Source organism: Festucalex cinctus, chromosome 15 (assembly GCF_051991245.1).
Source record: "Festucalex cinctus isolate MCC-2025b chromosome 15, RoL_Fcin_1.0, whole genome shotgun sequence".
In the NCBI taxonomy this organism is placed as follows: Eukaryota; Metazoa; Chordata; class Actinopteri; order Syngnathiformes; family Syngnathidae; genus Festucalex; species Festucalex cinctus.
In genome coordinates, this window is record NC_135425.1 from 25,347,595 (window position 1) to 25,373,959 (window position 26,365).

Consider the following 26,365-nt stretch of genomic DNA (forward strand, 5'->3'; position numbering starts at 1 on the left):
CTTTCAAAAAAAAAAAATATTTCGACTTTTTTTTTTCTTCTCATAGAAGGAAACCAAACCATGGCGAATCTCGCTTTTCCTTGCACAAATACATACGAAAACGACAGCACTGCTGTTGAGGCTTGGGAGCGAAATGGCGGCTGTCGATGTAAAGCTACGGATGCCCGCGAGGGTCAAAAAGCATCGTGGTCAATCGGTAAATTGCGCGAGACGCAATGTGCTTGTCTCTAGTCCCTTATCGGCGTGTTTTGACATGAAAGTTGTGAGCTTAACTGTGCTAAAATTGAAAGTGAAAAGTGTTTCCCGCTTGAGTATATATATATATATATTTATATATATATATATATAAAACGACCAAATGTTTACATGAGGACGTTGGCGCGGGTGTCCGGCAGCCGCAGGCCCACCAGGCCGCCGCAGACCAGCACGCAGGACGCCAGCAGGATGGGGATGGCCTTGGTGATGCCCACCAGGGAGCCGAAGATCAGGTTGCCCAGCACGGCGGCCAGCTTGCACAGGGCATTGCAGAAGCCGAAGCCCGTGCCTCTGCGGGAAGACGAAAAAGAACACACAAAAAAAAAAAAAAAAAAAAAAAAAAAAAAAAAAAAAAAAAAAAAAAAAAGACGTCAGATTTGCTGAGAGTAGTGGAACATATTTGAGTAATTTTGTAATTTTTACATATGATAATTAAGTCATTTGCTCCCAAAAACGTATAAATACGTTCTATTTTAAATGTTTTAAGTGTCCCAAAGACGTATTTATATGTTTTTGTGTGTGTGTTTTTTTTAACGCTAGCGCATACAGAAGTGTTTGATGCAGCTTCTCAAATGCAAAGAACGGTTGAAGAAACGGTAGTTGTTACACAAACGGCCAGCAGGTGGCAGCAGAGTATAAGAGATCAACCAGGGCCATGTTGCAACAAGCTCTTTTTGCCAGCGTTTTTCACCAGGAATGCGAATAATGATGAAACTTGTCTATATTCCAATGCTAATTGCTGCAAAAACGGAAACGGATAGAAACATATATATTTTTTCCTGATGAAAGAAGAGACTTTAATATTTCTTTTGGTAGGTTCCATGTTTTGATAGCAATAGAACAAAATATTCTGTTGGCCTTGCAAAATCAGTCCAAATTCAGGAAAACAGCCGGGAGCGAACGGGGTTGCTTCAGTCAAAATGGCTGCTGGGAGTAATATTATCCCAAAAAAATGTGCTTATACAAAATTCAAGATATTTAGGATGGTTCGGCCTTGATGGAGGTCTGTGCCATTCTACCCCCCCCCCCAAAAAAAAAAAATGAGTGAGAGCCGTCGGTCACCTCCTGTCGGTGGGGTAGAGCTCGGTGGTGACCACATCCAGGGAGTTCCAGGCGGAGATGCTGAGGCCGTTGTAGAGGCACAGCATGAAGATCATCATGGACTCGCTGGTGCCGAACCACAGGAAGAAGCAGCTGATTCCCGACAGCACCATGGAGCCCCCTGCAGGGTGAGGGGGGGGGGATCAACCACTATACTCGGACCGAAGTCAAGGCTGAGTGCTGCCATTTATCAGATGTGGTTCTCACATTCTGTACTTAAAGGAACACGAGACTTGTGAAAAACTAACCAGCAATTCTGTGAACTGGTTAATTTCAGCTCTTCCTTTAAAAAAAAAAAAGCCAATTTATGTTGCGCAATTATGATTTTATAGCACTTTTTCCACTCTGCTAGGCTATAAACTACATGTCGTGTACTAAGCACGCTTTAGCCCACATTAGGAGCAGCCCCACCTCTGAACAGTATTTGGGATCCAAGACATCGTTTTCTCGCTCATTACGTCACCCAATTCCCATTGAAATAACCGAAGACGGCTTCCGGTTACGCACGGGATACGTCATCACGATCACGTGACCAGGAACATGGCGTCCCTCACGGTGCGGTGCGTTCGAGTTCGGATAGTTAATCGGTTTAAAATAACATCCAGAGAGTAAGATGCCAGAGATATTTTTGCACTTTTATTCATGTACACAATGCCTAATCCAATGCTGTAAAATGATTAATAAGTGGTGTATCACTTTAAGAAGTACAGACACCTGTGTTAATTCACTTCTACAATCCCATTCGTTTATTTATAACGTGCAGGTATGATTTTTTGTCCACGAGAGGTTGCCATCCACATGTTCTACTGTAGTAGCTTTGGAGCGTGTATGGCTTTAAAAGGCGTGGCCTGGACTGGTGAGTGACGTGGGTGGCTAATTGGCTAACCTTTAGCCAGTTAAAAAAAAAAAACAAGAAAAAAAACAAGTTGTCCCAAAAAAAAAAAAACACTGACACCTAAAAAAAAAAAAAAAAAGTTGTCCAAAAAAAACAAACACTGACACCTAATAAAAAAAAAAAAAATTGTCCCAAAAAAAACAAACAAAAACTGACACCTAAGAAAAAAAAATTATCCAAAAAAAACAAGCACTGACATCTAAAAAAAAATAAAAATAAAAAAAAGTTGTCCAAAAAAAACAAATAAACACTGACACCTAAAAAAAAAAAAAAAAAGTTGTCCAAAAAAAACCCAAACACTGAGACCTAAAAAAAAAAAAAAAAGAAAAAAAAAAAAAAAAAAATCTACTCAAGTACAAGTATTTGTATACGTGGTTATGTCGTACCCAACATGCTGAGGCGACCTATTTTGTCCATGAGGAGGGCCGAGACGATGTTGCCGGGCAGCACGGCCAGCGTTCCCAGGAAGTTGACGAAGTAGACCCAGTAGGCGCTGTAGTCGTCGTCGAAGGTCATCTGACAGCCCGTCTTGTTGTGGTGGAAGGAGCTGTTGATCACCCGCGAGTTTATCAGCTTGCTGTCGTCGATATCTGGCAACGGGACGACCGAAGAGTTAGCGGCCACTAGGTGGCGGTATATAACATATAGGGACGTTCACAAAAAAAAAATTGATGGAAAGTCATTTTTAACAGTCATATTTTCCAAGATAAAAATTTAGATTTTTTTTTTTTTTTTTTTTTTTTACAATAAAAACTGTTTTTTTTCTAACTAGATAAAAAGTTTTTTTTTCTGTTTAAAAAGTCGACAAGTCAAAATTGTCATTTTTATTATTATTTTTTTAGAGTCATATTTTTGTCTTGATAAAAGGTTTTTCATATATTTAAAAAATAAAGGCATATTATTTTACAACATCTATAGTTTGTCACAAGATTAATACTTTTTTTTTTTTTTTTTTTACCTCACAATAAAGTTATTTTTTTCCAATAACGTTGCCCTATATTCTCAAAGACGAATGTAACGTTACAAGATGTCAGTTAAAATTTAACAATGGGGGAAAAAAGTTTTTTTTTTTTTTTTTTTTTTTAATAAGATTTAAAAAGATAAAAAAAAAAAGTCATATTTTTTAAAAGAGATTTCAAATAAAAGTATCTTTTCAAATTGAAATACGTTTTTAAAGTTATTATTATTATTATTAATATGATTATTATTATTATTATTATTATGTTATTATTATTTATGAATTGTATAATAAATTAATAAATAATAATAATACAAATAATAATAAATAAACTCCCTAAAGTGTAGTCATATAGTCTCAGTGAAAACAGCAATATTACAAGATGTCAGTTAAAATTTAACAATGGGGGAAAAACGTTTTTTTTTTTTTTTATAAGATTTAAAAAGATTTAAAAAAAAATTAGAAAGTCAGATTTTTTAAAAGAGATTTCCAATAAAAGTATATTTTCAAATTGAAATACGTTTTTAAAGTTATTATTATTATTATTATTATTATTATTATTATTATTATTATGCTATTATTATTTATAAATTGTATAATAAATTAATAAATAATAATAATACAAATAATAATAAATAAACTCCCTAAAGTGTAGTCATATAGTCTCAGTGAAAACAGCAATATTACAAGATGTCAGTCGAAATTTAACAAAGGAAAACAAACATTTTTGTCGATAAAAGGTTACATTTTTAGCGCAAAAAAAAATGTCTTTGTTTTACCCCAATAAAAATGTTATTATTCTAATTAAAGGACAAAGTTGTATTTTAAAAACCCAAAGACAGAAGTTGGAAAAGTTTGACACTTGGACCTGCAGTGTTAATAGTTAATTTCCTAAATAGGCCATGCTGTTCTTACTCTTTCCGCCCTCACGTGCTAATAAGCATTTCCCATGGTGCATCGGCAGCACCTTCCATGCCTTTGCCGTTTGCTTTGTTCAGCACTTTCCCCCGAAGCGCTGCAGGGGAAATCATTTGAAGGGGCCCAGACTCCCACAAGGTCTGATTCAGCTGCCGGTTTCTCTCACCGCCTTCCTTCTCTTTCCGTTCCACTTGCACTTCTGAAACCTTTTCATTGCAATCCTTGCAAGCGGAGGATTTTCTGCGCGGCTGGGGGAGCGAGGCGAGGATGGAGGAGGCGGGGAGGGGGCGGGTGCAAGAACGACGACGTACCCGTGTTGTAAAAAAAGGAGTCGACAAATGTGCAGTTTTTGAAGGAAGATCCCACGGACGAGACGTCCTCAAAGTAGCAGTTGACGAACGAGGAGTTGACGAAGGAGACTGCCTTGAACTTCATGCTTATAAACCTGCACAGAAAACAGGCGAGGCTATGCTATGAAACAGGTTACTGATATACAAATACACTTATGGGACAAAAAACAACAACAACAACAACAAAAAAAAACCTCTGCTTTTATCCTCCGTTATTTGCTGAAATTCTCATCTGTTTATTGTGTTCTATTGCTATAAAAACATGGAACCTACCAAAACAAAGATTAGAGTCTCTTCTTTCATCAGGAGAAAAAAAAAGTATATTTCTATCTGTTTCCGTTTTGCAGCAATTAGCATTAAAATATAGCTAAGTTTCATCATTATTCACAAAACTGCTTGAAACTGTGGGGAAAACAGCTTGTTGCAAAATGGCCCTGGTTGATCTCTTATACTCTGCTGCCACCTGCTGGCCGTTTTTGTAGTAACTACCATTGCTTCAACCGTTCTCTTCAGTTTAGAGGCTGCATCAAAGCCTTCTTATGCTCTAGTATAAAAAAAACGTATAAATACGTCTTTGGGACACTGGTAATATTTAAAATAGAACGTATTTATATGTTTTTGGGAGCAAATGAGTTAATAGCTAGTGTAGTTCACTTTTACTTATACAAATGGTGTTAAGTGCTAGCGCATGTACTTGCTAGCCCATCGTGATATCACGGCAGTTTGTGCTAGCATGTTATGCTAGCTAACGCTATTGATGAGCTTCATGTGAAAGTGTTTTTTTTTTTTTTTTTTTTTAAATGTGTTAAATAATTTAACTATTGAATACAGTCACTTATGTAATGTGTTCAGACTCTTTAAGTCCATAGTAGAAGCATGGCGGTGATGCTTTATGATCATCTCGGTTTCAAGTGCTTTGCTGCCATGTTGTGGTATCCATATAGAATTTCAAATCCCTTTTATTTTTTATTTTTCCCCCACTATTCACATAAGGTGTTTGTTTCTATCAAGGGATATTGTATTTATTTATTTATTTATTTATTTACTTGTTTAATTAATTAATTAATTAATTAATTGAATTTTAGTTAATTTTGGTTCCGCCTCCGAAAAAAAAAAAATATATAAATATCATCTACTGCTGGCTGAGATGAGGTTAGGTAAAAAAAAAAAAAAAAAAAAAAAAAAAAAAAAAAAAAAAAAAAAAAAAAAAAAGTGTACATAAATTGCTTTGAAACACAACCAAACTGAACGCGCCCACTCAGGGCATCAACATTTCTTATGTGAAAACCGTCAACGGACACATGTGTCTTTTCTTTGTGTCAGTGGAAGTCATATTTCCAAGGAAGAGGCGTCCAACCGCCTTAGATAAGCCTTTTCATTTCCTGTTTAAGAGGCGGAGGATAACCGAGGCGGGATTAATACGAACGACGTGCTAATACGAATCCAAAGAATCCGGTTGTTACCGGTCGTTGAGGAAGACGCCGTTTCTGTGTATCTGGTTCTCCAGCGTGAAGTTGAAGGTGAAGTCTTCGGTGCGTTCGTTGGTGTGGATCTTCACCCGGGAGGCGTACTCGTCGGCCTGCAGGTGCTTGATCACGTCGGGGAACCACACCGACAACCCGTAGTACCTGCATTTCGAAGGACATTTCAGAATTATTTTCTCCCTTAGGTTTGGGTCAGTTAAAAAAATAAATAAACAAAAAAAACAATAATTAAGTAAGAGTACAACAGAATTGGTAGAATATGACTTGGGTAAAAGTATTAAAAGTATCTGACATGATCTGAATGCAGTAACAGGCATTACTTCAACTAATACCGTATATTTGGATTTTAACTCATTCACTGCCATTGACGGCGATACACGTCAAACATCCATTTTTTCTGGGTTGGTTAGAAACATTACTCGCTGGACCCAAAAAGTTCGACAACCACTGATCTACAGACTCGAATCACATGAAACATCCACGATAGGGTTGATCTTACCCGAAGGAAAGCGTAAACCAAACCGCCGCCAGTTTCATGGTGTTGTCTTTTACCGGGTAGTCGAAGCATCTCGTGAAAGTTGACCAGATCTATTTAAACAAGAAAAAGAAAAAGAAAGATGTTCATTATTATAGGTAAACAATCATAAAACAGATGATTGGCTCGTTAACAATTTGTCACTATTAATTCATTAACTCATTCACTCGCAGCCATTTTCACTGAAGCAACCCCCTTTGCTGGATTTTGACTGATTTTGCAAGGCCCACAAAATATTGTGTTCTATATATAAAAACATGGAACCAATTAGCATTAGAATGTAGTTTCTAATGTCGTTTCATCACGATTCACAAATCTGTGGAAAACAGTGGGGGAAAAGAGCTTGTTGCAACATGGCCCTGGTTGATCTCTTATACTCTGCTGCCACCTTCTGGCCATTCCTGTAATAACTACCATTACTTTAAGCAACCTCTTCAGGTCAGAGGTTGCATCAAAGCCTGTATGCTCTAGCATTAAAAAAAAAAAATAATAATAAAAAAAAAAATGAACGCATAAATACGTTTTTGGGACTATGGCAATATTTATAATAGTACGTTTCTATACGTTTTTGGGAGCAGATGAGTTAATTAACAATACGCATTAAAATTGTCATAGAGTTTCTGTTAACGTCCCATGCTATGCAGCTATGCTTTTGCATCTTGAGTTGTTTACCTCGTTTGTGTGCGAAATTTGGTTTGTTTTCGTGGTTTAGTAAAGTTATTTTGCAGGGGAAAAAAAAGTATGTTTCTATCTGTTTCCGTTGTGCAGCAATTAGCATTAGAAGAGAGCTAAGTTTCATCAGTTTCCACAAATCTATTTAAAATTCAAAGTAATTTAGCTTTTTTTCTACATGGCCCTGGTTGATCTCCTTTGCTCTGCTGCCACCTGCTGGCCGTTTGTGTAATAACTACCATTTCTGCAACCGTTCTTTGCAGTTGAGAGGCTGCATCAAATCCTTCTGTATGCTCTAGCATAAAAAACAAACAAACAAAAAAAAACGTATAAATACGTCTTTGGGACACTTGAAACATAAAAAAAACGTATTTGCACGTTATTGGGAGCAAATGAGTTAAAATAATAAAAGGCTTGCAATATTTCAGTTGATATGTAATGAATCCAGAATGTATGGCATTTTTGCTTATTTAATTGCATTACAGAAAATAAAGGACTTTATCGCAACATTCAAATTTTCTGAGACAGTCCTGTATGCCTAACTTAAAAGTTCAGAATTGGACCCAAAAACTGACCCCTCGAAGCTCGGTCTTGACTTTGGAAAGAACCTTGAGCGCCGGGTTGGCCGACTCGCTCTGCATTTCCACCAGCTCGTCCAGCAGCTTGGGGATTTTTATCCGGTTGACCTGTAGGGGGAGACACTCGTTGGCGGTTTGCTGAAACCACAAAAAGGGAGGGCGGGGCGCCCTGGGGCATGTCCACACTCACGGTGAAGACTCTCTCTGGCTCCCCGCGGGCTCGCATGTTGGTGTCATGGATGTGCTTGAGGACCATCCAGGCCTCGTCGTGTTTGCCCATCTAGACGGTTTTGCGTTCAAGAGTTCAAATTAAGTTCACGCGGGAAAAAGGTCATCGCGCCCTATTAGGTTCGTCCTGGATTTTCGCGCACGAGCGTTTTGGGAGTACGGCGCGTGCCTGTTACGGCTCTCTCACCTGCAGGAAGAAGCGGGGGCTCTCGGGCATGAAGGTGAGCGCCACCACGGCCGAGACGCAAGGCAGCGCGCACACCACCACAAATACTCGCCAGCTGTGGAACTGGTAGGCAGAGCCCATGCTGAAACTCCAACCTGTGCACAAAAAAAAACAAAAAAACGAAGCACGGACACGTCGCCAACGTTAGCATAGTATCTTAACTCATTGACTGCCATTGACGGAAAAAGACGTCAAATAATGCATTTTTGCTGGGCTGGCAGTGAATGTGTTAACACGATGTATCAAAATGCATCGCGACACAAAATAATGTATTGCAACATACTGTATTGTAACTAGGGATGTAACGATACGGGCAATATCGTCATATCGTGACATTTAAACTGCCACAATATCGTCGTCGTCATGTTCACAATATTAAAAAACACATTATTAAAAAAAACAAAAAAAAAACAACAACACAAAAAACATATAAATACATCTTTGGGACACTTAACTCTTTGACCGCCAAAAAACGTTTAATAACGATCAGTAAAATCACGACGTATGCCGCCATAAACGTTAAATGACATGACTACGTTTTTATTATTATTATTATTATTTTTTTTTCTCAGTGCAACGTCTAAGTGCAGCGCTGCCCGGTCAATGGGTTGTGGAATCAAAAACACTAACTATTGTATCTCTTTTCGTGAATGATCAAAGCTTTTGTCATATCAATGTTTTTTTTTTTTGATAACCTGTGGCAGTAAAAGAGTTAATACATTAAAAAATAGAACGTATTTATACGTTTTTGGGAGCAAATGAGTTAATTTTGACATCATAATGTATTAATAGCTACAAAATGCATTAAATCAAAACTATGGCAAATGTATCTAGTTGCTCCTTTTGACTTGTAGTTGTTGCAAATACATGTGGTTCCGTAAATATATGCACAATGATTGGCACTTGAAGCTGTAATATAATTTTTTTTTATTTTTATTTTTATTTTTATTTATTTTTATTTTTTTTTATAAGCAATTGCCATATTTGCAATACAGTTAAACCTCGGTTTATAATTTATTAACATAATCCGTTCCAGAAGGCTGTTCTATAAGCGATTTGTTCAAAATCCGAAACAATTTTTCCCATTATAATTAATGTAAATAATTTTAATCCGTTCCAAGTCTAAAAAAAACTTTTTCCAAGTTTTTTTCTTTTTACTATTTTACACCACAAACTGCACTGTATACTGTTTACCATAAACCGATTTTTTGGACGAGTTCTGAGACATAAAATTCTCCAATTTTCTGGTTGAAAACCGATTTGGTTGAGAACAGAAGCGTTCGAAAACCGAGGTTTGACTGTACATCATATCGCAACATATCCAATAGCAACGCATCATATGGCGACGTAACATATCGTAATGTGACCCACTGTATCAAAATATGGTATGTTCACGCAACATATCGAAAACGTGATGTATCGTAAGCGCGATTCATTTGCGGCATCCAAACACGACGTATCGCAAAAATAACGTATTGCGACATACGCTGCCACGTGATGGATCACAACATTACGTCACGGTATGTTAGCTTAAAGGGACGTGAACGTGTTTTGCACGTGGTGTGAGCTTCATTCTGCCCGGTCTGGTAAAAAAAAAAAAAAAAAAAAAAAAAAAAAATCTCATTAGGGAGGAATCCAGCTATAATGGACTGTTGGCGATGGCTGACTGCTTGCGATACTCAAGGTGATTTATGTGGCTACTCTACAGTAAGTGAGAACGCCTCCGACAAGCGCACACGCACACACACAAAAGGAGAGCATCCAGACAAATCGGCCTTACACTGCAACAAACGCACATTTAAGACTGGTCACAGCAGCACATTTTACAGTTTACTTTTTAGGGACTACAAAAAACAAAAACAAAAAAACAAAAAAGACACCGCACGCACATCTGGCCTTTACTCACCAGCAGTCAATGTAAAGAGCACTGCGGCGAAACCCATCCCCAACAAACCACTGCGTCTTGCAGGGGGAAAAAAAAAAGAAAAAAAAAAGGGGTGAAACGGCGGCACCTAATCAATTGACCTCGATTACGATCCTTTCGCGCCGCTTCGTGTCACGTTAACGTGTCTCGTCAATCACTTATTACGATATGTAAAAAAAAAAAAAGATGGATGGTTTTATACCTACTCCTTAACTCATTCACTCCCAACCATTTTCACAGAAAAACAATCCAGTTTGCTCCCGGCTGTTTTACTGGATTTGGACTGATTTTGCAAGGCCCACAGAATATTGTGTCCTATTGCTATAAAAACATGAAACCTACCAAAAGAAAGATTAAAGTCTCTTCTTTTATCAGGGAAAAAAAAAGTACGTTTGTATCTGTTTCCGTTTTGCAGCAATTATCATTAGAATATAGCTAAGTTTCACTAATTTTCACACATCTATTTAGAATTGTGAGTAATTGAGCTGTTTTATCAACATGGCCTTGGTTGCTCTGCTGCCACCTGCTGGCCGTTTGTGCAATAACTACAATTTCTGCAACCATTTGCAGTTCAGAAGCAATTATCATTAGAATATAGCTAAGTTTCACTAATTTTCACACATCTATTTAGAATTGTGAGTAATTGAGCTGTTTTATCAACATGGCCTTGGTTGCTCTGCTGCCACCTGCTGGCCGTTTGTGCAATAACTACAATTTCTGCAACCATTTGCAGTTCAGAAGCTGCATCAAAGCCTTCTGTATGCTCTAGCAATAAAAAATAAAAAACATAAATAAAAAAAAAGACGTATAAATATGTCTTTGGGACACTTAAAACAAAAAAAAACGTATTTATACGTTTTTGGGAGCAAATGAGTTAATCGTGCATTAATAAAAAAATTAGTGGCATTAAAGGAACTTTAAATTAACGCAAAATTAATGCACTAATTTTGACATCTCTAATTTATACTTTTTTTGGGGGGGGATGGTTGGTTTGAAGGCGGTGCATGGGGGGGAGCGCTTGATTTATGAACCCTCCCGTGAGGGATAATGGAAAGGTGAAGAAGCGATGCGGGGCAGCAGTCGGCGAGAGAAAACAACGGCTTAGCCGTTTTAATCGAAAGCTGGAAGGCGTTCGATATATATAAAAAAAAAAAACGTGGCCGCGTTGATGAAGTGCCTCAACCGGGCGAAGCACTTATCAGAGCAGTCGTGAGACACGCGCACTTGAAGAAATAGAAGCCACTTCCAGGACAAAAGTAAACTCATAGAGAGAGGTGACAATAAAGATTATGGGGGGGGTTGCATGAATATTTGTAAAACGTTCAAATATTTTAACTGCACCACCACATATTGTTGTTTTAACACTTTTGTAAGTCATTAACTCATTTGCTGCCAAAGACGTATAAATACGTTCTATTTTAAATGTTTTAAGTGTCCCAAAGACGTATTTACACTTTTTTTTTTTTTTTTTTTTATTGCTAGAGCATACAGAAGGCTTTGATGCAGCCTCTCAACTGCAAAGAACGGTTGAAGAAATGGTAGTTATTACACAAATGGCCAGCAGGTGACAGCAGAGTATAACACCCCCCCCCCCCCACACACACACACACACACACATACACAAAATATACGGCTAGTTTCTCAAATTGATATGACCATTTTCTAAAAAATAAGCATTTTTTTTCTGAAAAGTTCCAATTTCTACCTGAAAAACAGAGATTTTTATTGCATTTTTTTAAAAATATGTAAACATGTTTTAAAAGTCCTAATTATAGAAAATGTTCACATCTAAGCACTTCTAAGCCATGAACAGCTCAATGAAAATCTCAGTGTGGATGAACTACTCCTGGGTGCCTTTTCCTCACAGGGTTCTTCTGTGCCCCGCGTGTGTGTCTGTGGTTACGATAACGGGGCTATGGGGGGAGGGCTGGGTTTTTCTTTTTATTGTATTATGGATGTTTTAATTGTTGAGCACTTTCAGTTGCATTTGAATGCATGAAAGGTGCTATATAAAGATTGATTGATTGATTGATTGATTGAAAAACTTGTGCCACATCATTCCATATCATCATGCCACTAATTTCATAACTTCGAAACATTTGTATATGTCGTAAACCGAAGTCGATGAGCTTTACTGGGCATCCGCGCACAAAACGAGCTTAAGTCTTAAAAAAGAAAAATGGACCCCGCCGTCAGTGCGTAAAATGAGTCCCCGGCCACGACAGCGCCACCTGCTTGTTGTTTGCGTGAGCGCCCGCGAGAGCGGCCATATTTTGCAAAACGATCTCACATGTTGCCTTTTATCGGCGTCGCTGCGGCAAAGGCGCATCGCGCACGCTCCATTTCTGTTTGCAGCAATGCGACAGCAGCGGCAAAAACGGGAGTTTTACGTCTTTTTTTTTTTTTTTTTGGCCTTAAGTAACCTTTCTCCAGCTTCTGTCTGAATTGGGCTGGAATAGGGCTGGGCAATTCATCGAAATTCAATTATAATGTCAATTATTACACTCCACAATTACAAAATTCAGCATAATCGTCAAAAAATACAAATAAAAATATGAAAGACTACTAATGCTAATTTTGAATTGTTTAAATTTATATATTTGTACCTTTTTTAATTTTAAAATGACTAATTTAATAAATGTTGTTTGGTCCAATACATAATTATAATTACATAATTATAGTGTTTCAAATAATTTTATTTGTCTTAATATTTGAAAATGTTTAAACATTTTCTTGTTTTTTTTTTTACAAAAAAATCATTTGAATAATTGTGATTTCAATCATTACTAAAATAATTGTGACATCATTATAATTACATAATTATAGTGTTCCAAATAATTTTGTCTTAATATTTTTAAATGTTTAAACATTTTCTTGTTTTGTTTTTTTTTTACAAAAAAATCATTTGAATAATTGTGATTTCAATCATTACCAAAATAATTGTGACATCATTATAATTACATAATTATAGTGTTCCAAATAATTTTGTCTTAATATTTGTAAATGTTTAAACATTTTCTTGTTTTTTTTTTTTTTACCAAAAATAGTCGTTTGAATAATTGTGATTTCAATTATTACCAAAATAATTGTAACATAACTATAATTACATAATTATAGTGTTTCAAATAATTTTATTTGTCTTAATATTTGTAAATGTTTAAACATTTTCTTGTTTTTGTTTTTTTTTTTTACCAAAAAATAGTCGTTTGAATAATTGTGATTTCAATTATTCCCAAAATAATTGTGACATAATTATAATTACATAATTAGTGTTTCAAATAATTTTATTTGTCTTAATATTTTTAAATGTTTAAACATTTTCTCTTTTTTTTTAACCAAAAAAAAATCGTTTGAATAATTGTGATTTCAATTATTCCCAAAATAATTGTGACATAATTAGAATTACATAATTATACTGTTTCAAATAATTTTGTCTTAATATTTTAAATGTTTAAACATTTTCGTGTTTTTTTTTGTTTTGTTTTGTTTTGTTTTTGAATAATTGTGATTTCAATTTTTACCAAAATAACCGTGATTATTATTATTATTCATAATCGAGCAGCCATTGTCTGGAATTATTCCGAGTCACTCACCATAGTGCGGGATGATGGCCCACGCCATGGCCGATGCGTAGATGCCGCCGATCATCCAGAACATGCAGAGCCAGCTCAGGTGCTCACCGCGCTTCTCCCGGGCCAAAACCTCCGCAAAGTAGGAAAACACAATGGGCACCGCGCCGCCGATCCTGCGGATATAATCAGTTGTTTTTACACAAAAAAAAACCAAAACATATATACTGTTTAATATACTTTTTATTTTTTAATTCGATTTACCCAAATCCCGACAGCATGCGGCAGAAAAGGAACGTGCTGTAGCCTTGCACGAAGGAGGAGAGAAAGGCGAAGAACCCGTTGGCGGATAACGATATCAGCAGGCACTGCTTGCGGCCCAGCTTGTCCGACAGGCCGCCCCAAAAGAAGGCTCCCAACATCATCCCCAAGTACACGATGCTGCCTGCAGATGAGTGACGGAATGGAAAGAGCTGAGAAATTACAAACTGCCACAATATATCGTCGTCGTCATGTCACGATATTAAAAGCAGCACATCTGTTTAAAAAAAAAAAAAAAAAAAAAAGAAGTCAACTTGATTTCCATTTGTGAAGTTCTAGCACCCTCTGGTGGCTAGTTTTTTTTTAGTGCAGTTTAATTTTCACAAGGCATGTTTTGGCCTTTCTATGTAACTGTGTGATTGATGAATGGCAAAAAAAACAACAACAACAAAATAATGTGACAGCGGGCCAAATCTGCCAGGGAGCAGGACCCAGGGCTCAAAAGCAGGACTGTCCCGACCAAAACAGGACGTCTGGTCATCCTAAACAAAATGGGACTGACTCAAGGGATAGGCCAATAATCGGCCTGGCCTATATCGGGCATTTTGATGAATATCGATAATGGCCCTTTTTTCTAACATGTGGCAGTCGATAAAATGGTCAAACTGAAACCATTTCAATCTCAGGAAACTATTCATTTAAATAATTTTCTGTTAACTTTATAAGACATGCTGCTGACCAGGGGAACCTTCTGAACATTTTGTTTTTGTTCAACATTAAAACAAACAAATGTGAAAGTAGAAGATTTCAGTTTTTTTTTTTTTTTTTAATTTTTAGAAAAAAAAAAAACAGAGCTATGGTATTTACTTCATTACGTTTCCATTTATTTTTTTTAACTCATTCACTCGCCGCCATTTTCACATTTCGCAATCCCGTTCGCTCCCGGCTGTTTTACTGGATTTTGACTGATTTTGCAAGACCCACAGAATATTGTGTTCAATTGCTATAAAAGCATGGAACCTATCAAAAGAAAGAATAAAATGTCTTCTTTCATCAGGATAAAAAAGTATGTTTCTATCTGTTTCCGTTTGGCAGCAATTAGCATTAGAAGAGAGCTAAGTTTCATCAGTTCTCACAAATCTATTCAAAATTGTGTTGTTGTTTTTTCTACATGGCCCTGGTTGATCTCCTTTGCTCTGCTGCCACCTGCTGGCCGTTTGTGAACTAAAATAACCTTTAATGGCACCTGTTTTTCGACACCCTCCCTTCTTACTTTGACCATCTCCAAACATTTTTCTTTTGTTTTATTTTATTTGAACTGAGTCAAATGCCATTTTTTTTTTTAGCAGATGTCGCGGGCCACTGAAAAATGGCCGGCCGGCCGCAAACGGCCCCCGGACCGTAGTTTGGACACCGCTGCCGTAAATGTACAATGAAGTCCAGGAAGTCGTGGTCACTTCTTTTTCCCGCTCCCGAGACAATGCAGCGTCGGAGAGCATCGTTGTCAGGCCGGTAAATAACGGCGTCGCTCTCGACGTGCTAATAAAAATGCTAATGTCTCTGAAAGGGAGGAGTGAGGCCTCTTTTTTATTATTATTATTTTTTTCTTCCGCCCTCTCTTATTTGCACCGCGTTTGCGGCGATGGGACGGATAGGCGAAAAGTAAAACGCTCTTATCGAGCCGCGCAGACGCGGCGCCGCGAGTCGGCCATTCATTACGCGGCGACAGCTGCTAGCTCGCCACTGCGGAGGAGGCCGAGCGAGCGAGCGAAACCCCGGAAATACCGTCCGGTGGCGGCACATAAAATATCAAGGTAAAAAAAAAAAAAAAAACACAAAAAAAAAACGGTCACCAGTGCGGCAAATCCGTGCACATGTGCGACGGAACAAACGATGCGCGATGCACGCGTGTAAGCCAAAGACGCTCTTATCTTGGAAGCGTCGGCTCATTTGTTTTATGGCGGAGCTCGCGCTGAGTTAGGATGTGCAATAAAGGGAGGAGGAGGAGGGGAAGGTGAGATGGGTTATGAGTGAGGATTCTTCCCCAGATTGGATTTGTTATTTCCTGCGGGGTTCAAGCAAAGGTCAGACCTTTGAAACGTACAACTGCTTCAATAAAATATGGTGTCATCGCTTACAATATTTTTTTCCCCCCCATTAAGTGTGATCAATGCCGATATTGTTGATGTTAGAATTTGATATACTAGAATTTTGTCTGTGGATCTCACTCTGCTTCATCTATCCTTCCCTCCGTCCTGTCTTTAGTTTTTCCTCTGGTCTCTTGAGATCTCCCTCGTCTGTTGGAAATTTAGAGGTGTTCTGGGGTTGGCGTAAGATTCTGGTTTTGTAGCCATGTGGGCGGCAGGTGCTGGATTTTCACTTTTGATTCATCTTTCTTTCCTTTGACCTTTCCTCTGGTCTCCCGACCTTCTGAACTTCACGACTGTGGCGAGACTCTGAAGTATCCGGTTTAAGGTAAAGGGTAATAGGATTTTTATTAGGTTTTAGGTGAGCTAATGCGTACAAATTTACACAAATTCACACGCACGCACGCACGCACGCACACAAATGCGCACATTTAAAAAAATAAATAAATAAATAAAATAAAATAAAAAAACGAGAGAGAGTAATAATGATGAGATGTTGAATCGGTAAGACTGCAAAAAAAAAAAAAAAAAAAAAAAAAAGAATTTGACATACTCGTATGAAGTCATGTGATAGACCGATATAAATTATCAGTAGTCAAGAAGGCCGATAACCAATATTTCAAACCGATATTCATTTGCAATAAAAAAAAGAAAATAAAATAAAATAAAAATTCTTTTAAACTATATTGTCAGATTTGTTAAAAAAAACTCTAACAAAAATTGCAGTGAGCTTACAGGGTCATAAGCATATGTTAAGCTAAATAAATAAAAAATTAAATAAATTAAAAAGCAAGTAAATAGATCCCTAAAGATTTCTACTGTAAATTAAGTTTTCTAAAATGTTTACATAATTTCTTGATTTATTTTATTTTTTAAATAAAAAGTGTTGGGAGTTCCTATTTTTTTTAAGTGAAAATTTAAATTTAAAATTGAGTGACAAATGCATGCAAATGAAGCTAATTTTTTTTTTAGGATCCCTGAAACGTTTCGAAAGATCTTTGCAGTGTAAAAATTGTCTGAATATGTTCCAAATGTGTTTGCGACAAGTCAAAACTGCCTGTGAACTGTCTTACAATTCCCGACGGAAAACACCAAATTCGCTACGTTCGCAAATATTCGCTGCTCGGTGAGATACCCGCTTTTATCGGCCTTCAGAGTCCAAAAATGGCCGATGCCGATATTTGTCATTTTGACGATTATTGGTCTATCCCTAGTATGGATGGACTTTGCCAAATGTGTGTAAACGTGGAATTATGAGTTAATGAGACAATGAAAACTTAAAAAAAAAAAAAAAAAAAAAAAAAATTGCAAGCAGAGAGTTTCTTGCATCCACTGGAACAATGCACAAGTTTTCCTTGGAGGGCTTTTTATTATATTATTCATCTTATATGGTCTCCACGCATGCTGATTTGTGCTTCCTCTTTTAAAATCTTAAACTCCCCCTCGACGCCTTTTGTGCGATGTTCTCGCTCGTCGGCACGCCGCGTCCCGCCACGCTTAGGAGGTGTCGCGAGCCGCTAATTTCCTCGTTCAGGATCTCGGCAGATGACGGACGATTTCCCCCCCCGGAGGAGGAGGAGGAGGCGTGATTGACAGGCGGCTTTGAGCAAGGGGGGGGATGAACGGAAACGTTAATTACGCCGACACCTGCCGAGCCGCGAGCACACGTTTAACCGTGAATGTGGCTTTGGAATCAACTTTTTTTTTTTGGTTTGCCATTTTAGGGTCATTTTGAAATGGTCGGAAATCCAGGAGATTATTTTTCCGATTGCGACAAAATTTGAAGCTAAAGAATGAGAATCAAAAGTCTTAAAACTAAAAGTATGTCCTAGTTATAAGTAGAGCAAGTAGACAATATGTTTGTTTTTTTTCAAGGCCGATACCGATACCAATAATTAGTAGCGAAGGAGGCCGATGACCGATATTTGGAGCCAATACTTCGGTAAAAGGCAAACAAATATTGATGTGAAAATGTAAAAAAAAAAAAAAAAATACAAATTCCAGTTCTTAACTTGAATTATTGAACAACTTTTCAGATTTTTTAAAATGTTCATTTTTTTTAAATTCTTTAATGATAAAATACACATTTGTTTTCACATTCTACCAAAACGTTCAGAGAGTTCCCAGGGTCGTCACCACATCTTTAAAAACTTAAATGAAAACTTAAAAAAATAGCTGTGTATTAATTTCTCCAGTAAATAAAGTTTTCCAAAATTTTGAAATATCCATCCATCCATTTTCTTGACCACTTATTCCTCACAAGGGTCGCGGGGGGTGCTGGAGCCTATCTCAGCTGGCTTTGGGCAGTAGTCGGGGTACACCATGAACTGGTTGCCAGCCAATCACAGGGCAAAATTTTGAAATATTTTTATTATTATTATTATTATTATTATTATTATTATTGTACTTATCTTTGTTATAATTTCAAACAATCACAAAAAGGTGCAGAGCGTTCCCAGGGACTGACTGAAAATTGAAAATTTAGCTCCCTGAGTTGAACAGTTTTAACTCATTTGCTCCCAAAAACGTATAAATATGTTTTATTTTAAATGTTTTAAGTGTCCCAAAGACGTATTTATACGTTATAAAAATTAAAGTTTTTTTTTCTCATGAAAGAAGAGACTAATCTTTCTTTTTTTTTTTAGAGCAATAGAACAAAATATTCTGTGGTAATCAGTCAAAATTCAGTAAAACCGTCGTGAGCGAACGGGATTGCTTCTGTGATAACGCCCGGAAGTGCCCGGCCGAAAAGGCCGATACCGATACTCCTCAAAATGCTGAATATCGGCACCGATAATCAGCCGGGCCTAGTCTATCCCTAGTTATAAGGCTGTGTTCCATAAAATTCATCTTCATTATTTTTCGGTCTTTTCAAAGAGCTATCGTTAGCCTCTCCCTTTGAACGAATCCACTCAATGCCAATATTGATCACTCTTGATTTTATTTCTCTCCACATACGTATCGTTTATTTTTGTTGCGAGCCACTTGGTGCTACATAATGTGACTCATTCTTTTGTTCTCCCCCTCTCGTCTCTCCCACTGCGAGATGACTCACGCGTGGAATGTGGATGAATAACACACCATCCTTACGCTCGCCGGCCGCGTCATTAGGTGCACCTGCACAATCATTTCTTTACGGGAGCTCGATTTTTCTCGGGAAGGCGAGGTCGGGCGCGTCGATGAATTTTGAGCGTCCGCCATTCGGCAATCGTCACCAGTAGGGACGCTTTTCGGTCACCGTCAATCTGTCAATATTTCAAGACGAAGCGTCAATCCGTCATTCGTCGATTGCTCAGCAAAATGAGCGTCCTTCGACGTTTCCGTCACTCGAAGTGGGAATACGTCAACGTTCCATCAGCAAATTGTGACGTCACCGAATTGGGACGTCCGTCATTGGCGGATTGGCAAATTTATCGACAGATTGGCAATTACGTTGACCCGCGTTCCGTCAATGCAAAGTTCATCAAAGTTCCTGTCAATAATCAACAAAAAAAATGGCCGTCCGTTAACCTCATTCACTCGCCGCCAGTTTCACATTTCGCAATCCCGTTCGCTCCCGGCTGTTTTACTGGATTTTGACTGATTTTGCAAGGCCCACAGAATATTGTGTTCTATTGTTATAAAAGCATGGAACCAACCAAAAGAAAGATTAAAGTCTCTTCTTTCATCAGGAAAAAAAAGTATGTTTCTATCTGTTTCCGTTTTGCAGCAATTAGCATTAGAAGAGAGCTAAGTTTAATCAGTTTTCACAAATCTATTTAAAATTGTAAGTAATTTAGCTTTTTTTTTTCTAGATGGCCCTAGTTGATCTCCTTTGCTCTGCTGCCACCTGCTGGCCGTTTGTGTAATAACTACCATTTCTGCAACCGTTCTTTGCAGTTGAGAGGCTGCATCAAAGCCGTCTGTACGCGCTAGCATAAAACAACAACAACAACAAAACGTATAAATATGTCTTTGGGACACTTACAACATCAAAAAAAACATATTTACACGTTATTGGGAGCAAATGAAGGAAACGGTAATTCGGTAAAAAAAAACAAGTAATTCTGCGAGAACAGAATTCATTGCAGCGTCCATTCAACTGTTAGGTTTGCTTGCAGTACCACAATGGAGCAGTACAAGATTTATTCTCTGGAGTTTATGAACTCACAAATTCAACTCCGTCAATATTGAGGGAATGCCCAACTTTGGTTAAATTAGCAAACGGCGGCTATGTATTCCTTACCAAGCCATCCGGCGCCGGAGTTGGGCACGCACATGTCCGTCTCGGCACTGGGCAGGACGAACCCCACCACGAACACCTCCACGCCGTCCGACATGAGCGCCAGGCCCAAGACGAAGAAGAGCTGCCACTGGAACCTCCCGTGGCCGCACTCCTGCATGATGAGCTCGTACTGCTGCGCCAGCTCCTCCTCGTCGGCCTGCCGCTCGCTCTCCAGCTCCTTGACATTCTTCGGACCGTCGGCCGGCGGCCGGCCCGGCGGCGTCGGCCCGTCTCCCGGTTTCCCGTCCCGGTCGGCGGGCACTCCTTGGTACTCGCCCTCGTAGATCTCGTCCTCGTCGTCGTGGCCCTCCGTGGCGTCGCTGGACGCCCCGTCCTCGTCCGCGTATCGCCCGTCCGCTCGTCCGTAGGAATTGTAGTCGTTCTCCTCCTCCTCGTCGTTACGGAACCGATTGTAGCTGCGGTGCGTCGAGTACTCGTCCGAGGCGCGGTCCACCGCCTTGCTGAAGTTCTTGCCGGCTTGCCTCTTGGCTTCCTTGGCGATGTCCTTGGCCCCTTTGACCAGGGAAGTCCTGTTGTCGTGCGTTTCATTCATCTTGACGCGGACAAAGCTGAGCGCTAAGTGTTTGGAAGTCGCCTATTTCAGCAGATCCGGTAGATGCGGCTGCCCGGTGGGGACGCTCGGGGAGGGGTTGTTTATAAGGTCGAGCCGGCAACAGTCGGGAAGGCCTGCCAGTCGGCTGCCAGGATAATAATTAAGTGCTGAGGTCAAACCCCGTGGAGCTGGAAGGGAGGCGGTCGAAATTGGAAAACTTCTCAGTTGTGGAAGACGAGGCCATCAGTCTGCGGGAACGCAAGGAGAAAGCGCTTCATTAAAAGTTAGCCGATGATCACCCGACCGCAGCCGAGGGCCAAGGTGGTATTACAGTCCTCTTGGGCGCTAGCGTCCGAATCTCTCAGGTGAACCGCAAGTAATGGATTCGGGTTACCACGATGATAAAAAGCTCAGTTGTCTTGCGCGTCAAGAATAATTCTTTTCACTTTGCGGATTTCCATCCAGGAGCACACGTCAGACCGTGTGAGTGAGCGCCCTCGAGGCTTGTTCCATGGCGCCGGTCTCGCCAAAGACCTGTCAGCACATCAGGGACTTGTCGCCCGTACCGCAAAGCCCTTTAGCTGTTTGTGGCAGACCAATAACCGCACAGACACGTGTGGGGTCGTACATTGAGGACATTTTCTTTCAGTCTAAAATGACGGGACATGGTGTGGGTCCAAATGGGATGAGGGCATATTGTTGCACCGTCAATTAACTCATTCGCTCCCATCCATTTTCACATTTCGCAATCCCGTTCGCTCCCGGCTGTTTTACTAGATTTTTACTGATTTTGCAAGGCCCACAGAATATTGTGTTCTATTGCTATCAAAAACATGAAACCTATCAAAAGAAAGATTAAAGTCTCTTCTTTCATCAGGAAAAAGGTATGTTTCTATCTGATTCCGTTTTGCAACAATTAGCATTAGAAGAGAGCTAAATTCAATCAGTTTTCACAAATCTATTTAAAATTGTAAGTAATTGAGCTTTTTTTTTTTTTCTAGATGGCCCTGGTTGAACTGTGCTCTGCTGCCACCTAATGGCCGTTTGTGTAATAACTACCATTTCTGCAACCGTTCTTTGCAGTTGAGAGGCTGCATCAAAGCTCTAGCATAAAAAAAACAAAAACAAAAAAAACGTATAAATACGTCTTTGGGACACTTAAAACATTTAAAAAAAAACGTATTTACACATCAATGGGAGCAAATGAGTTAAGAACTTGCATTTTAATACAGTTTTTTCCTATGGAAAAAAAAAAAAAGCTCTAGTTAGCTAATTTGAACTCATTTGCTAAACCCAAGTCAATCGATAAGTGTGCACACCTTCGTTGGTAGCCAAGCATACGTCGAGATGAACAGTGTGTCAGTGTGGTATGTTAACAGCGCCGCAGCTGCAGATACATCTGCAGGATGTGGAAATCCATCTTTTCCACATTAGCGCTAACGCGCTAGCGGTCCGGGCGCGCTCCCGGGAGCAGAGGGCCTGCAGACGTTGGCCGGAGCGGCCCCAAATGGAGCGTGGCAGCTTTGATGTATGGCGCCGCCGCTCACCTTTTCGCTCGGCGCGCCGAGATAAAACATCGGTCGGGATCAGTCACTTGAACGCCGGCGCGCCACAGGGGGGGCTCGCTCGCGGGAAGGCGCCCGAGAGACTTTGGTGCAATGCAGCAGCGAAACCAAGCGGGAAATGGCTCGTAACTAACTTTTTCTTTGGCACGACCGGGTGATGGGGAGGCGGCTGACCCTGGCCGTGGATGCACCTGTCAAGGCCCCAGAATGCAGCGAGCGCCCTTTTAAATAAAAGCCTTCTGGGTAGTACTTGCGTTACTGACCCGAACAAAACTCTTTGGAGCAGCTCCGGCAAATGGCGACAAAACAAAACTATGTTATAGTAACTGTTTTGATTTTGGCAAGTTTACATTTCTGTTTTTGTTGCCATCCCCTTGGTAGTAAAAAATACGTTTTCAGATCTCATAATTTATCTGGAATATTAGACATAGTAAAAAGGGTATCCATCCATCCAGTTTCTAAAATGCTTGTTCCTCTCAAGGGTCACGGGGGGTGCTGGAGCCTATCCAAGCTAGCTATGGGCAGTAGGCGGGGGTACACCCTGAACTGGTTGCCAGCCAATTGCAGGGCACACAAGAAACACTCACAAGCACACCTTGGGGACAATTCGGAGCGCCCAATTAACCTGCCGTGCATGTCTTTGGAATGTGGGAGGAGACCGGAGTACCCGGAAAAGACCACGCGGGCACGGGGAGAACATGCAAACTGCACCCAGGAAGGCCGGAGCCTGGACTCGAACCCGAGTCCTCTAGTAAAAGGGTACTTTTAAATCATTCACTGCCATTGACGGGAAAAGACGTCAAATGATACATTTTTTGGACAATTTTGAAAAATGTCACTTATTTTCCCATTAAAACAATAACTTGTTACCTTACTAGCCCAGTGTTACTATAACACTTAAGTTATCAATTTGAAGTTTTATTTATTTATTTTTTTATCAAGCTGTGGAGCCGAGACTGCAGCGAGTGTGCTGCAAATTTTTTAATTTAGTCTCAGTTTTTTGGCAATCAGCAAAATTCCTCAGGGTGTGTAAACAATTTTCCCGACCGTGGCGCCGTAACGGTCCCGCTGACGCCTCACTGCCACGTTCATTAATCACTGACGAAAACACGTACCGTATTTCTACTCGTACGCCGCCGCGGCGAAAAAGGAGAAACACTTGCCGTGTTCCGCGCCGATTGGCCGAGCGTCGGCATGTGACATCCAAGTTGACAATATGGAAATGCGACGCCCTACAGGCTCGCTGCGGCTCCCGCAGATGGCTGCAGTGAGCAATGGCTAATGTGCATCATGCGAACAAAAACCACACGCCAAAGCGCTTCTGCAGATGCCGCACAATCCAGCTTTAGCTTGGAGTTCATACTCTTCACTTTCTATGTTACATTTGCACGACGGGACTTTATATCACATGAGACTTTCCAACATCTCTTCCAAAAAAGTTGAGAGTCTCCATTTATCTTCATCTTCATATTTGGTCGATGTTACGCTGTTCGAAATGCGAGTTGTTCAAGATCCTCCACTTTTCCATGAATTAACTGCAAGCAGACAATGTATGTACAGTACCTATAAACAGCCGGTGGACAATGACAGGGTGGACATTTTTGGATAATATCAGCATTTTATGGATGGACCTTCACTGAGCTGCATGATTCATCTAACAAACCAGCTGTGCACTGTTTAACAAATTCATTTAAAAATAAATAAATAAATTAAAGGTTTTTAGACCAAATAATTCACAATGACAGGGTGGACATGTTACGCTTGACAACATCCAACTTCTCACATGATATAATGAATGTTATGAAACATTTGTCTGAATATTTATTCTGCAACTATTACCAGTTTCAGCCGCCATTAAAGCAAGAAGAAAATGCTGACATCATGTCACTAACATCAGAGAGTTTCTTAATGGGGCAGTGATCCCATAATGACAGGGTGGACAGCATTGTCAGGGACATGTGGAAAATGTTCAAAATGATCATAGTAATATAATATAATATAAAATAATAAAATATAATAAAATATAATATAATATAATATAATATAATATAATATAATATAATGTAATATAATGTAATATAATATAATATAATATAATATAATACCTCCCACCGCTAAATCCATCACAGAAGGGTCCTAACTTCTAGTGTAACTACTCCAAACAGACTTTTCTTCTGCAGCCTGTGGCTCATTCCAAGAGCACGGAGGAAAAGGCATCAATCAACGCGGGAGGCGTTTGACGCGCGTTACGTCCCGTAATTAGATTTCTGTGGGCTGTCCCGCTCCGTGAGCATCCATCCTTACAAAAGCCCCCTCCTCTCCTCTCCCCACCTCGACACCTTCGGCTTCGCTCGCGCTGCAGCGCTTTCCTGAGTAATGACTGCATGTACCATTTTATTACACACCCTCTGCAGCCCCATTCTTAGGAATGGGTTGCCTCAGTGCTGCATTTGCTGCTACATGCCGGAACTTTTCGAGCTCCCCATGGAAGACTCGTGCGTAAGGATTTTTGCCCAACTTTTTCATTCAGCCTCATCTAAACTTGGGGAGGTGGGGGGGGGGGGGGGGGGGGGGGGGGGGGGGACATTCCAAGGCATGCAACATCTGCGGTTTTCAAAGAGAATACAAAAAAAAATGAAGCACTCACCATCGTTGAGACTGCATGCCAGCCAACGCGTGGGAACGTGTGAGCTCCACGCTCCTTTCCGATTGAGATGCTCGCCGCTCGATGCTGCAGTCCGACAAGAGCGCGAGAGAGAGAGAGAGAGAGAGGATGGAGGTGGTTGGGGAGCGTGAGAGCAGGAGGGGAGGGAAGGAGGTAGGAGGAGCTGCACGGAGCTTGTACGGACTGAAATAATCAATAGGATATACAACAATTGGGTGAGACAGTCGGCGGACTATAAACAGGCGCACAGTGTGGCCTCGGGGTGGGAGGGAATTGGGGGAGGCTGCAGACTGAGATGGGACCCCGGGGGAGGAAGTTCACTCAGGGATGACGGCAGCTTTCGAGATCACTGATCGCCTCACAGGGCAGGTGCGGTGATAGAGCGGGTTAGCAAGTCCGCCTCGCAGGTGTTCGGTTCAGGGTTTGAATCTTGGTCTGTCCCTCCTTTTGAAGAGTTGGCGTTTTCTCTCGGTGTATTCCAAAAACACAAATTCATTGACGACTCTAAACTGTCCGTTGGTATGTAAGAAAGTGAGAATGATTGCAAACCGCTTCTCGCCCACTCAGCTGGGACAGGATCCAGGTTACGAGTTAACCCCAATAACGACATCTCTACAGAAAAACCTAAGGATGGATGATCATCTCATTTCTTCCTGTAGCCATCTGCAACTTTGCAGCTACTTCTTATAAGCGGCAATTAACTCATTTACTCGCCGCCATTTTCACATTTTGCAATCCCGTTCGCTCCCGGCTGTTTTACTGAATTTTGACCGATTTTGCAAGGCCCACAGAATATTGTGTTCTATTGCTATAAAAGTATGGAACCTATCAAAAGAAAGATTAAAGTCTCTTCTTTCATCAGGAAAAAAAAGTATGTTTCTATCCGTTTCCATTTTGCAGCAATTAGCATTAGAAAAGAGCTAAGGTTCATCAGTTCTCACAAATCTATTCAAAATTGTGTTGTTTTTTTTTTCTACATGGCCCTGGTTGATCTCCTTTGCTCTGCTGCCACCTGCTGGCCGTTTGTGTAATAAATTTCTGCAACCGTTCTTTGCAGTTGAGAGGCTGCATCAAAGCCTTATGTATGCTCTAGCATAAAAAAAACGTATAAATACGTCTTTGGGACACTTTAGAAACATTTAAAAAAAACGTATTTACACGTTATTGGGAGCAAATGAATTAACGTTACCGTAAACCACGCCCGCATGACCTAGTAA

General features: G+C 39.9%; 1 protein-coding gene across 1 annotated transcript; it reads right to left on the reverse strand.

Annotated features, from left to right (window-relative positions):
• LOC144002679 (synaptic vesicle glycoprotein 2C-like) lies at window positions 1-25,713 on the reverse strand. Its single transcript, XM_077498101.1, has 13 exons — window positions 25,131-25,713; window positions 20,327-21,166; window positions 13,958-14,138; window positions 13,718-13,869; window positions 8,162-8,295; window positions 7,937-8,026; window positions 7,744-7,854; window positions 6,461-6,549; window positions 5,941-6,105; window positions 4,439-4,572; window positions 2,638-2,841; window positions 1,318-1,477; window positions 1-546 (listed from the first exon to the last, which is right to left on the reverse strand). The coding sequence occupies exons 2-13, from the start codon at window positions 20,916-20,918 to the stop codon at window positions 363-365; spliced, it is 2,196 nt and encodes a 731-aa protein (XP_077354227.1). The 5' UTR covers window positions 20,919-21,166; window positions 25,131-25,713; the 3' UTR covers window positions 1-362.
• Window positions 25,714-26,365: the final 652 nt, after the last annotated feature.

Excerpts from the sequence above, each read along its gene's own strand:
- LOC144002679 (XM_077498101.1), bottom strand. The coding sequence starts at position 20,918 with ATGAATGAAACGCACGACAACAGGACTTCCCTGGTCAAAGGGGCCAAG. Across the intron at positions 13,870-13,957 it reads CGCATGCTGTCGGGATTTGG|GATCGGCGGCGCGGTGCCCA; the intron begins GTAAATCGAATT and ends TTATATCCGCAG. Across the intron at positions 4,573-5,940 it reads GGCGTCTTCCTCAACGACCG|GTTTATAAGCATGAAGTTCA; the intron begins GTAACAACCGGA and ends TTTTCTGTGCAG.